Source organism: Vigna unguiculata, chromosome 3 (assembly GCF_004118075.2).
Source record: "Vigna unguiculata cultivar IT97K-499-35 chromosome 3, ASM411807v1, whole genome shotgun sequence".
Taxonomy (NCBI): Eukaryota; Viridiplantae; Streptophyta; class Magnoliopsida; order Fabales; family Fabaceae; genus Vigna; species Vigna unguiculata.
Window position 1 is genome coordinate 11,628,963 of NC_040281.1, and position 14,730 is coordinate 11,643,692.

Here is a 14,730-nt window from a genome sequence, read left to right on the forward strand (position 1 = left end):
TAAGTTTTAGAGACAAAAAAAAATACACAAACTGTTTAATTTTTATATATTTATATATATATATATATATATATATATAGTAAATGGTTAACACACGTTAATATATTTCACCATCTCTCATTTTTCCTATATCTGAATTAATCTAAAAAAGTATTCACAATTGTTATAATATATCACAAGATCTATCTACCTCATGATGTATTGTTTATCATATTCTTCATTGTAGCCTTTTGAATTTACATGTAATCAATCAAATTTATATACAATATATGTGATACAAAAATTTAATTTATTATATATTGAGTTAACGGGTCAATTAATGATTTATGGATTCAACTTTGAATTCATTAACTCGAGATCTTGGTAGCCAAGGTTCGTACTCAAGGAAGATCATGGTAGGTAGACTGGATGGTATTAAAAATGATATTAAAAGCAAAGTTAACAAAGACAAGGATACAATTAAACAAAAAAACAACGAGAAGAATCCAAGTAATAAACTAAAATTATTTTTTAAAATTCACTTAAATAAGGTAAAGCAAAAACTCAATTCAAATTTATCTATTATAAAGAAAATGATTTAAATACTAATTATTTATTTTGTTGAATTTGTTTAATTTAAGGAACGTTATTAAAAAAATTAAATCAGTATTTAAATCTAAAATTATTAAAGCTACCACAACACTAAAATCAATTTAATATAAAAGAAATCAGCGAGAATTCCAATTAATATTTTCTCTTAACATTATCATCTGTACTTGTGCTAATTCTTACCGGTAAACATTACCAAAGGTTTTCAATATTAAAAAACCATTTCGACAACATCATACAATATTGTAACAAATATTCATTTCTATATATATATATATATATATATATATATATATATATATATATATATATATATATATATATATATATATATATATATATAATAAGTTATTTATTGTTTTTATTTACACACTAAGAATAATCTTATAGTTTTTATTCACTATAAGTCTCAAATTATTATTATACCAACCGATAAAATGGAACAAAATCCACTCAGAGATGCACGCCAAAACAATAATTAAGAGAAGAAATTGCTCCTTGCACAATTAAAATAGGTAAGGGAAAAGAAGATAAAGTTTGTAATGTTTCGATCATTATATTAAAACTGATTTTATATCGGAATTTGCAATACAAGGAATACTCGCCTAAGTTTGCATTCATTTAAATCTGTACTTTGTCTAAATTCACATTTGAAAAATAAAAATTATAGAATCAATAATTTTTTGACACGTAAAGTTATTTGATGTTACATTTATATATATATATATATATATATATATATATATATATATATATATGTGTGTGTGTGTGTGTGTGTGTAGAGAGAGATAGATAGATAGAGAAAGAAAATATATGAATAAAATAAAATAAGTTTCTCTTGTAAATATCTTATATGCGTATAATCTTAAAGAATTGTTAACACTCATATACAATAATATTTCATATTGTAACATGACTCATATTTTATATTATACTATGACTCTTAAAATTTTACTAAGTCAGCATCACAATTAAGTTCGCATTCCAATTAAATTTATATCAAACTATCAAGATCAAAATATAGACTTAAGCGAATGTTTATTGTACATTCTATAGAATGTTAATAAACTATAACCAATGAAATAAATTTCAATCACATCTCATTAAGTTTTTGCAAGTTATGCTGATTTTTTTTTTAATTTATATAAACATTTTGTTTCAAAATATTATATTATTACTCTTATTTTATATTATATATGTAAATCCTTCAATTTGGAAAAAAATATATTACACTCGTAATCTTAATAAAAGATACTACTATAATAAAGAAACAAAAAAATTTAAATATAAATTAAGAAAGAACAATTTAAGTAGCAAGACAAAGTTAAATAAACTTAAAAACAAAGGTTCCAACAACATCAGAGTTGGATTGGATTCAATTTTCATTTCACCTATAATCCATATAATATATACTTTAAAATCAAACAACATTATTAATAGGGGTCGACATCCTGATGAATTAGATTGGATTTAGTTTCAATTTTATTAATTCAGTACAATTCAAATTTAATATTTTCAAAATTATATTTAATTTAATGGATTAATCAAATACAGATTGTGGGTTAACTTGAACAAATTATTCAAATTTATTTGATATTGAATCAGATTTCTTTTCAAAAGGTTATACTTGTAGTTTAGTTTTAAATAAAAGAAATAAATTAACTAAATTTGTAGTAAAGAAAAATCACATCAAATGATCTTAATAATTTATGTTTGTAATACACTATAAACTTATATAATTTATTATTATATTTTAATAAAAACATATAATATCAAAACTAAAATTTAAAATATATCTACAATTTTGTAGATATTTAAAATTCCCTAAAATCATTATCATTTTATCTGTTACCCGTTGACCCTACTCAACCTAATTGAAAACGTCCAATTTTTTCTCTGGATACTACAGGGATTGAGATTTATTGTTGAGGCCTAGATGCCAGAATATTTTAATGTTTAATCCCTGACTTTTTTAGGGTGCAATAATGGTGTATAATACATTTTAGAAGTAACAAATAGTTATGACTTGTTTCAAGAAAGATGAAATGGGTAAAAATGAAAATAAAATATGTATAGGAGTAAAAACAACAATCTTAAAAATTGTGAGATTTACTATTCTTTATCTTTTCCATTATATTTTTGCCTTTTACTAAATTAAATAAAATCCGCAATTTTAATGATTTTTCTTATTATTTCCTATCTATTTTACTCTACCAAATTACTAAATATTCAATTTTACTATTTACTCTTTTGTTCAACTTATTTCTTTAGTATTTTTATTTTCTTTATTTTTCTCGTTAAAGCCAAACAGAAAATTAAAGTTCGGAGAGTAAAATCAATTGCTTTAGATGTCCTTTTTAAATATATATATATATATATATATATATATATATATATATATATATATATATATATATATATATATATATATATATATATATATATATATAAAAATATGTTATTTTAACTTGTTGTTTTGGTAATATGATCGTATAGTCTTTTAATTATAGTCTGTCATGAAAATTTTGCTAATTTTTATTGTAATTAATTATATTATATAATATTTTTACAATAACTTCTAATTGATGGTATGAATTGTTTGCACGAACAAAATATCAAGCTAAAGTGTTTTATATTACTTAATAAAAAAAATATTTTCAATGTATCTAAAATATGTTAATTTCAATTTAGTCTTTTTAAAAATATTGTTGTTTATTTTTTTTAATTTAAAACAGATAATGATATCTCTACACCCCAACAAATTTACATCAGCTATTAATATTCATTATTTTTTTACAATTAAAAAACATATTTTGTAGTTATTATATTAATCTTAAAAGCATATAAGCATATTTTACATTACTGTTTGGTTTTTTCCTTATAAAAAGTGACAAATATGTGATAGATGATACCTAGATTTGGTTACAAATGCTTGAAGAAATGGCATGGAATTCAGCCGTTGACAAGGTAAGAGGAACCGTGGGATATTGTAAATGCCATTTTTTTTGTTGGAAATTTCTTAATTAATTTATTTATTTGTTTGTTGTAGTTGTGGAAGATAACTTCAATTAAACTCAGCGGTCCCCAACAACTTTTATAGACTTCTTTACGTGTAATTTGACAACTTCAATTAATTAATTAATCGAAGCATTGACCACCTCAAACTTAAAATTTAGTACTTTCTACCTATCACATCATCCTTTTTTAGAAAAGGATATCATCTATCACTATTATTTGTTTTTTTTTCCTTATAAATATCTCTTTATAAATATAAAAGTTTAAATTTTTAAAATTATATTATTGATTAAATATATTTTTAATTTTTAACTTTGACGTAAAATTAGAATTGATTTATGTTTTAAACTTTGGTATATTTTGATCATCCAACTTAATGAATAGATATATTTTCTTAATCTAATTATATTATTTCTTTTTTTTTGTTTGGCATGTTAACTGCATTTTAAAATGAGATTGAATCTTGACTTTTTAGTTTAAATGTCATGTTGAAACACGGTTTAACAAGAAAAAAAAAGTAACATTACTAGATTAAAAGAAATATTACTATTCATTTTTTAAATTTGAAGATTCTCAAATTTTAATTTAGGTTTTGAATTAAAACGTACCTGACCCTTATTTTGTTTATAAAATATGTTCTCAAGTCAATGCAATATGTATCGAAGTATATTTTTAATTTATTAGACCAAGGACGAAAGAGTGAACACAACACTTCCAAACAACAAATGACCTGCAATTTCTTTCTAGAAATCATGTTTCTAACTTGAGAAATTTCGGTGGAATTGCTATTTAGAGGGTTTCACATGGAATACACAAGGTGGTTCAAATAGCTATTAAACTTCCATTTTTCATCCTTCTTTTCGTAGAGGGTTCATTCCCCCGTGTTTGACTCATTCAATCGTAAAAGAGTGAACAATAATGTTAAACAACAAAACAAGTATCATTAACTACAACTCCAGAAGCACCTACCCCAACCAAAACCATATTTGTGGTATTCCATTTTCCATTGCACCCAACATCATTTCTCCAGTCATGGCAGCATCTTGCTACTGTAAGAAAAGTTATGTACATGCTTTTTTTCATGTAACATTAACACTCTTGCTTCTCGTAACACCTCATGCAGCTTCATTAGAATTCAACTATCAGCAAGTTGGTTACACTGTAAACGACTTCATTTTCTCGGGAGATGTTAAAGCTCAGGAAGGAATCCTCCAACTCACCATTCCTAAGCCAGATAGTTATGGTAGAGTGGTATATAACAAATTATTGCATCTTTGGGACAAGAGCTCAGGAAAGGTTGCAGATTTCACTACCCAATTCTATTTTACCATCAACGCCGGAAATGAAACCAAGCCGGGAGATGGAATCACCTTCTTTCTCGCAGATCCAAAGTTTCCAGACTCTGAAATAGATGGAAGTGGTATTGGTCTCGCTAGCCGTACGCAACTGAGGACTAAAAATTACGCAAAGGATTATCCTTTTGTAGCAGTGGAATTTGATACCATGGCTAATGACTGGGATCCGAAATATGATCATGTGGGTATCGATGTCAATGCTATTAACACTACTCACACTACAGAGTGGTACACTAGCATGGATGAAAGAGGGTATGATGCTGAAATTACTTTTGAATCTGCGTCAAACAGATTAAGTGCCACCTTCACTGGATATAAGAATAATTCCAAATTTGAACAGACCTTGTTCGCAGTGGTCAATTTGAGTGATATCTTACCTGAATGGGTTGAATTTGGTTTCTCTTCGGCAACAGGATACACTTATGAGGAACATACTCTTAGTTCATGGTCCTTCAACTCTAGTTTGGAGATTGAACAAGACAAGGGTGGAAGCAAAAGAGGGCTGGTGATAGGGCTGAGCGTTGGACTTGGAGTAGGTGTTTTAATTGCTCTTTTGGGGGTAGCTTTTCTTGTGAGATGGATGCTGAGGACTAGAGGAAGAGAAGATGTCTCCCTTTTCGACCATGCTATGGACAATGATTTCGAAAAAGTCTCTGTACCCAAGAAGTTTTCCCATGAAGAACTGGCCAGAGCAACTAATAACTTCGCAACAGAAAACAAAATAGGACAGGGAGGTTTTGGGGCCGTCTACAGGGGATTTATAAGAGAGTTGAACACCTATGTTGCCATCAAGAAGGTGTCTCGTGGATCTAGACAAGGGGTGAAAGAGTATATGTCTGAAGTAAAGATCTTTGGTCAACTGAGGCATAAGAATTTGGTTCAACTCTTTGGGTGGTGCCATCAGCATGAGGACCTGCTGCTGATTTATGAGTTCATGGAAAATGGAAGCTTGGATTCTTATCTGTTCAAGGGAAAAGGCCTGCTGACATGGAAGGTGAGATATAATATTGCCAGAGGGTTGGCATCAGCATTGTTATACCTGCATGAAGAGTGGGAAGAATGTGTGCTTCACAGAGACATAAAATCCAGCAATGTTATGTTGGATTCTAATTTTAACACAAAGCTTGGAGATTTTGGGTTAGCCAGACTAATGGATCATGGGACAGGATCCAAAACAACTGGTTTAGCAGGAACAATCGGGTATTTGCCTCCTGAAGCTACCACAAGAGGCAAGGCTAGTAGGGAATCTGATGTATTCAGCTTTGGAGTAGTGGCTTTGGAGATAGCATGTGGTAGAAAAGCAATTGAATCTAATATGAAGGAAGAACAGATATATTTGGTGGATTGGGTTTTGGAACTCCATAGCATTGGTGAAGTCCTTAAAGCCTCTGATCCAAGCTTATATGGACACTTTGATGAGAAGGAAATGGAGACGTTGATGATAGTTGGGCTTTGGTGCACTCACACAGAGTACCTCCAGAGACCTACCATTAGGCAAGTTGTTCAGATGCTTAATTTTGAAGCTCCATTGCCCATTCTCACACAAAGAGGATCAGTCTATAATGCATCTTTCAGTTCTATGGCTTCTAGGACTCATGCTTTTGCGAATAACCAACCTCTGTCTTCAACTTCAAGCAGTAGTGTATTCACAGGATCCTCACAATCCACCACAACTCTTGAAATCATTACTCCAACAGCTGCACATTTGCATACCTACTGAGTTTGATACGTTTTCTATTCATCTTTTTTTTTTTTTCTTTTCTTAGTGAAATTCTGTCATATCATATGTATGTTCTTCCTACAATTTCAAGCCTAAATCTGGCCCTGCCATTGTGTAATGTTATAAAAGATTCTTCAACAGATCTAATATCGTTCTCTATTTTTTTTCCTGCCACGACTAGTTTATAACTCATTGTCACAGAAAGGAGAATAAGAAGAGGGAGTAGAAAGCGTCCAAGAAAAAGCAGAAATTAATGTAAACTTGACTTATTTGGAAGAGTTGTGAGACAACTCTTGCAATTAGTAAGAAGCTGACATCTCCAATCAAACACTTTAAAACAATAAAATTCTTCTTCCTTAGTCAACATGAGATTTAAAATTTACACAAAAATGAACCTAACAAAACCATTAAAAGATCTAGCAACCATATCAATGTTTTATCCTCCTTGAAAAATTTATTCTTCACTTTGTTTAATCCAAATTGCAGATGATTTTGTTGGATTTGCCCCACAAAACGCTACCTGATTCCATGTCATAGACGGTCCATTCATCAGCCACAGGGTGTCTAAAATAGATGCAGTTCCTCCTACATCCTACTTCACTGGCCAACACAGATACACCACAATTACTTCCCACAAACACTGCTCTTTCCCCAACACTCTCCACCTTAAACCAAGAGAGTCTACCCGTATTCAGTTGATAAACCTCGACACCGTCCACACCATGCACCCTCGATTTTCTTGATAAAATAAAAACCAGCAAAATTTCTCCCTCAGACTCCACCAAATATTCTCTGAAATGGTTTGAAGAAACCGAAGGAACTATCCTTGTGCCACTTAAATCAGTGACTCTAGCAACAGAATCAACGGCTTCAATAACCACAAGACTCCCCTGAACACTTAAAGCATAGAACTTTCCTTGAAATCCGATTGCATTAGTGAATTGCACAACCTTTTGTTGGCTCCCTAATGGCTCGGTGAGGGTACAATCTTGCATGGTCCATTGAGACTCTGGTGTTATCCATGAACCGTTAGACCTTACTTTTAGTTTGCAAAATGCAAAAGCTGGTTGACTAATTCCTGTTAGGATCATAACTGCGCAATTATGATCTTCAGGTGGTGAAGAAAGCACAGCGAGTTTAATTGGTACCTTGGGATCCCACAAAGGAAGACGAAACGTTTCTCTCTGAGTTGGATTCCACAGATTGTACATGTAAAGTGGTTCAGCTTCAGCTATGAGGATGCCATTGGAGCACCCCACATAATTTTTCCAAGGGCACCTTGGCAGTGTTCTGAAGAAGGGTCTACGCCAGCACCCAAAGGGCATGTATGCATATGAAGTTTCGATGGAGCCACTTCGAGCAACGTGTCTACGGTACTTCTCAGTGTTTGTGGCATCAGGGTTGGAGAGTTGAATCCAAGGGAGTTTGGAATGTGGATTGCATTGCTTTGGTGGTGTTCTCCATGACTTGATTATGCCACCAACATTGATGTTCTTGTGGAGATTTGGGTTCTCTTCTATGATTTCATGCAAATTCTTCGGAAGGTCAAGCCAAGATTTTGATTTCTGATCTTGTTTGTTGCCTGGGTTTTGCTGGTTCTGCTGCTGATTTTTCTTGTTCTTTGCCTTCAGAGGCATTTTTGGAAATGAAAAGGACAAGATGGTTCAGTTGAGATTAAGATTGAACCAGGACGTGGACAATGACGAGGACAAGATCAAGATCCTTAATAACAAGTACTACGCGGACGTGGCTGCCAAGAAATTAATGGGCGTGGGCATCACGCTATAGCCAACCCATAAATCAATATTTATTTGTTATTTTTTACCTTAATATAGATCCTCTTATATTTCATTACCACAATATCGTTTTATTTTTTTCACTGGTGAAAATCGATTTTTTCAAGACTCCATTTCTATGCAGGCTTTTAATTTTTACTTCTGAAATGTATTAAAAAATATTTAATAATTTAAAATAAGAATTTTGAAAATTAAATGTGTATACTCAATTAATAATTTTTTTTCAAATTATAAAATAATATGAATCATTAATGTCAATATAAATTATTTGCAACATAAAATATTAACCTAGTGAAAAAAATATATTTTTAAGAAAACTAGAATATTATTAATGTTAATAATAATTTTAGCAATTTAAATACATATATAAATATTAATTTTTGATGTAATAATTTCAAATAAAAATGTAAATGATGTATCTAGTTATTAAATTAATTATATTACTAATAATTATAATTTATTAGGAATATATATATATATATATATATATATAATTAAGAATAATTAATAAACATTTAATTTTACAAAATTCATAGTTAAACACTAAATGAATTCTTACCTCAATAATTATTAATGCAGTTTTATGAAACAAACATACAATGCAAGATATAGGTATAAACGATCACTAAGAGGTTCACCGAGTTACAACAATTGTTGATGGTGACGTTGGAATGTGATAAATATATCTATTTTAGTATATGTGTTGATGAATGTAAGGTGGTGAGCGACATGTTCTGGACACATCCTGATGTCGTCAAGTTGTTAAATTCATTTAATATTGTGTTATTAATGGATAGTACTTACAAAACCAACAAACATCGGTTGCCATTGCTTGAGATTGTTGGTGTGACATCAACAAGATTAACTTTTTCATCCGTGTTTGCAATTTTATCAAGTGAAGGACAAAATAATTTCATTTCGCTCTTGAAAGGCTAAGAGGTCTCTTTATAACGTCCGAGGGTGGTGATAATGTCCGTTTTTACCTCTTTTTGTATGTTTATTGTCATGAATAAATCAACTTTTTCCTAACTTTTATCTTGTTATCCTCAAGTTTAGTGTGTTTTGTATTGTTTTGTGTTTTATTTGTTTTATGCTTGTTTTGCCTCTAATCTCTCTTCTAAGTGTGTTAAATAAGTTAATAGGAAACATTTGTGGTGGAAGAAAACAAGCAAGAACTCAAGGGAGCATGATTGGACAAGAAAAGATTGATTTTGAAGCAAATACCCATGTCGGGCATCACTAGAATCACGCCTAGTGCTTCAAATACATAATGTTATCAAACTGCTCAAGGCTGAGCGATGGCGAACTAGGGCTGAGTGCCACAAAGCTAAGCGGTGGAAAGTGGGGTTGAGCGCTATTCAGTTTGCAAAATCTGGTGTTGAGCGCTACTGAGACAAGGTTGAGTAGTGAATGTTATGGACTCTGAAGATGAGTTTAAGTTTAACGATTGTGTTAATCGCTTTTAGCTTGTTTGCTAGTCATGGCATCTATTCTTTGAATATGTTAATGACTCGTGAATCATTCCTTATAAGAAATACTTTGTCAAGGCTTGGACGAACAAAGTTTTGCATTTAGGGAATACAACATCAAACATGTATGTTTGCATCTTATTTATTCAATTTTTATTTATTTATGGTTTTATGTGATGCCATGTAAAAATTGTATCAGAGTTGAGTCTGCTTACTAGAGCCTCAAGAAATTTCTTGGAAGTAGTATGGGAGACTTATGCTCGTGTTGGGATGAAATTCACAACATGATTATCTTAAAACATAACGAAATAAAGGCGTCTTTCGAAGAAGTCTTAATCTGATAAGTGATTCTTACAAGGCATTGAGTTATAAAAGATTAATGGGATATGTTTCTAGATTTGCCTTAGGAATCCTTGCTCCAGAGTTAGAAAGAGTTAAGAAAATAGAATTTGATACTAGTCTTTGTAGTTGCATTCTGAGACAAACTTATGGTCTTCCATGTGCTTATGAATTAGCACGATATAACCCTGGGATGATTCCTCTACAAGAAATTCATATAATGTGGACTAGGTTGACCTTCTCAAATGTGTCCTCTTCACAACCAGAAGGGCAATTATCTATTCAAAGGGAACTTGATCTGGTGCTCAATCATTTCAAAGATGTTGACATTGCAGGAAAAGTGACCATCAAACAAAAATTACTTGACATAGTTTGTCCTTCGATGACATCGATGTTGTCGTCAATAAGTAAAATTAAAACGAAAGGTGCACCTAAAAGTCATTGATCTAAGAAGTCAACCAAGCGTGATCCCTTATATTTTGAGCATGTTGGCGCCTTCATTGAGAATTCAAGACAAGACACATATGTTGCAAATGAAGAAAACAAATTGAAGGCCAAAGGTGTAATGCAAGAAAAGATAATACCCATGCTAGAACAATTCTATCCTATTTGTCAATCTTACATAGTGGATGTTGTAGATGTAGTGGTTGATGGTCATTGTGAGTATAGATGCATTGCTGCATTGTTGGGGATGGGTGAGGAGTCATGGCTCCTAATCAGACATGATTTGTACAAAGAACTTAGTGGCGAGATGAATATGCAACATTAGTTAGAGGCCATAATCGTCTAGAAGAACTAAGAAAGTCTTTGCTAGTCCATTCATCATCAGGGGTATGACTTCTATACACTAATGTTGAAACTTATTTAATAAAAAAAAATTATGATTTTGTTTGATTATAGTTTGATTAATTACAAACAAGCTAATCGGGACAAGCGGATGACTATACCTGACATGGGGTATGTGATTCCTAATCGATATAATGTAATCCTAGTTTGTTTGTTGTCGGTTCAGAATTTGACGATATTTCCACTTCATACATTTCCACCTAGTACGCAAAGTCAACATCGATTAATTTGTATCAGACATATTTATTGTTCTCATTTTGTGCACGTAAAGTTCTTTATTAATTCAAAGCACTTATTTTCTTTATTAACTAATTACATATTTACAAGTTTGACTACAGAAAGGTTGTCCATTACCGATGATGGATATCATATCATCTTGGCCGAATGAGCATAGAAGTCAAAACAAAGTCAAAGAATAAAAGGAAAGTAAGACAAGTGTAAATAACCATATCAAATATGTTCATGGTCTATTTTCTCAGAATATAAGCTATATTTTTCTTGATATTATTTTCAATTTTGATTCAAATTTCAAGGTTGACTATAGAAATAAATCTGAAAAGAATAAGGGTATGTTTGGTTCAATATTAAAGAATTGATTCTAGCTGAATAATTCTCCAACGCATTAATTGCTTCTCATTCAACATAAATTTTTACCCTTTAATTAATTCTGAAAACCAAACATATATAGGTTCTGTTTTAGAAAATTAATTTTACGACAATTTAACGCAGAAACCAAACACACACTAAAAATACACAGATATTGGATTGTAACATAAAAACAAAAAAAATCTTGAAATGGTTCAAAAATCCTTCTCACTAATTGACGTGTCCGACGTAATGTCACTTCAATTTCTCTAAAAAAATATATTGGTGTCGGAGGGTATTTGAGGAGTTGTTAACCTCGCTACCCTTGAGAACTATCATTGAGTGATACATAAAGGTCACCTAGTGAAAACTGTTGGGAATGTATATGGTTAGATTTTGGTGAGCAAGTGTGTTGTTGAGTGAGAGGTCATAATTGCAATAGTTTTAACATTTTAAATTTAATTTCCTTATTCCCTTTTTCCTAACTTTCATGTTATTTTTCTTCTCTCAATACATTACTGATATCACTCACCCACATTTCTGTCTTTTTCTCTGTTGTTTTATTTTTCCTTTTTATACCTACTCCTTGTTATTCTTTAGTTGTTGTGATCTATCTTCTTTCTTCCGTGAACATGTTAGATTAGTTTTCTTTTCTTTTTTCTTAGTATTTTTATATTAGATTTATTCTCTTCTTGTCCTTAGTATTTTTTATATTTTTTTTCTTACTATGTTTGCTAGTTTTTGTATTGCAAGATTCTATGCATGAGTTTGTATACACCCATATATGTCTTTATTATGTATGGAATCACAATTTCGTTAATGAATAATTTGTTATTAATTGAGAAAAATCAAACTTGATTTAATGAGTAATTTATAGTTTAAGTACATTATCAACTACCAAAAGTTAAAGGATTTAAATTATAAGTTACATATTCATATTTCATTTGAAGATAGTGTTATTGAACTTATTGGAGCTCAACCAGAACCAATTGCATTTATTTGGAAATAGGGGGAAATATTTAGTCAAGTACATATACTATGAACTTAAAATTTCATTTTTATTGGGTTTAAGATATTAAGATGATCAATAATTTCATTATTATGAGTTTTCATTATATAATATTATTAGTTTAATAATTTTTAATATATTTTTTGTTGGGTTGTGTTTATTATATTGACAGGTTTTGTTTGGAAACAAAAATAAATAATTCTACACTTGTATATAATAGAGTTACTAACATATTAATCCGTAGTAATTTGAATATCCCTCACATTAGTCATCAATATTTATCAATAATTTTTTTAAATTTGTCGATAATTTTTATATATGAGCTAATTACTGATAAATTTATATCGTCGGTATTATGTCGAAACATACATGTTATCAATGGATTTAACTCGTTATTGATAAATATTAATCGTTAGTAATATTATAATTTTTTATAGTGATGGTTAGTCCAATAAAAAACAAAGCAACCAATTTTCCAATGTCTGTGTGCTTAGCATTTCTCACTAACTTGGCATGGATGAGAAAGGATTGTCTAGCCTACAAACTCGTATATCTTTCTTCACAAATTGGTGAAAACAAACCATTGACCAATCTCACATACATGTTTTTTTCAAAGAGTACAACGTAAATCATCATTCCACCATTTCTTTTTATGCTCTAGAGGTGCACAAAAAATCTAATTTTTTTGATTCAATCCACTTTTGCTTTGATCCAATCCATTTAAAATCCATTTTATTAAAAATTCAATCCATTTAAAATCCATTTTATTAAAAATCCAATCAATTTAAAATCCATTTAATGGATCTGAATTTCAATCTAATCTACATCTTATATATTTTATGGATTGGATATCCATTCTATAAATCAAGATTTTCAAATATGGATAATCCAAAAAGTCCAATCTAAATTTTCAGTTTAAATTTTTAGTTGGGTTAGACTAAAGGTTGAGATTGACTAGACTAAATTTAGACTTGGATGGACCTTGGTCGATGACCTGTACAGACCAAGCGGGCCTAAAGATATGAACGAGATAGGAGGGCCTGACAAACCGGACGAGTAAATCGGGCCCAACGACTCGAAAAATTCGGGAGAGTCCGATGACTCGAACGGGCCAGGTGGACCCGATGATGCAAACAGGTCAAGCAGACCTCATGACCCGAACGGGCCAAGCAGATCCGAAGATCCAAACAGGCTAGACGAGCCCAAAGATCCAAACGGGTCAGGCGAGCCCGAAGACCCGAACGGGCCAGGCAAGTCCGAAGACCCGAACGGTCAGGCGTACCCGACGATGCGAATAGGTCAGGCGGGCCCGAAGACCCGAAGACTCGAAGGGGTCAGGCGAGCCTGAAGACCCGAACAGGCCAGGTGGGTCCGAAGACCCGAATGGGTCAGGCGGGTCCGAAGACCCGAACGGGCCAAGCGAACTCGTAGACCCGAAGACCCGAACAAGCCAAGCGAGCTCGAAGACCCAAACGGGTCAGGCAGGCCGATGACCAAAATAGGTCAGGCGGGCCCAAAGACCTGAACGGGCCAAATGGGCCCAAAGAACTGAATGGGCCAAGCGGGTCCAAGAACCAAACAGGCTAGGTGGGCCTGATGACCCGCATGGGCACGGCGGGCCCGATAACCCAAATGGGTACGGCGGGCTCGAAGACTCAAATGGACTAAGATGGGTTGGCCTGACGACTCAGACGAGTCGTGCTCAACGACCTGTACAGACTAAGTCATGTTGGCCTTACGGACATAAGTTTTAGAAAATTCAATTTAAATTTATTTTATAAAAAATGGATTATGGATTTTGAACTTAATCCAAATATTTGGACTAGATTTAAATCTTGATCCAAATATTTGGATTTGGATTTTAAAAAAATCCAAACTGGTTTTGCAAAAAAACGTATTTGGGTTGAAAATCTAATCCAATTATTTGGATCTAAAACGGATGTAGATTCGATCATTAAAAATCCAATCCATGCTCAATCCTACTGTATGTACTGCTTAGATAATCTAA

The 14,730-nt window shown here is 31.7% G+C and overlaps 1 protein-coding gene across 1 annotated transcript; it reads left to right on the forward strand.

The window, feature by feature from the left end:
* The first annotated feature begins 4,349 nt into the window (after positions 1–4,349).
* Positions 4,350–6,845, forward strand: LOC114179803 (L-type lectin-domain containing receptor kinase IX.1-like). Its single transcript, XM_028066264.1, has one exon. The coding sequence runs from the start codon at positions 4,522–4,524 to the stop codon at positions 6,676–6,678; it is 2,157 nt and encodes a 718-aa protein (XP_027922065.1). The 5' UTR covers positions 4,350–4,521; the 3' UTR covers positions 6,679–6,845.
* Positions 6,846–14,730: the final 7,885 nt, after the last annotated feature.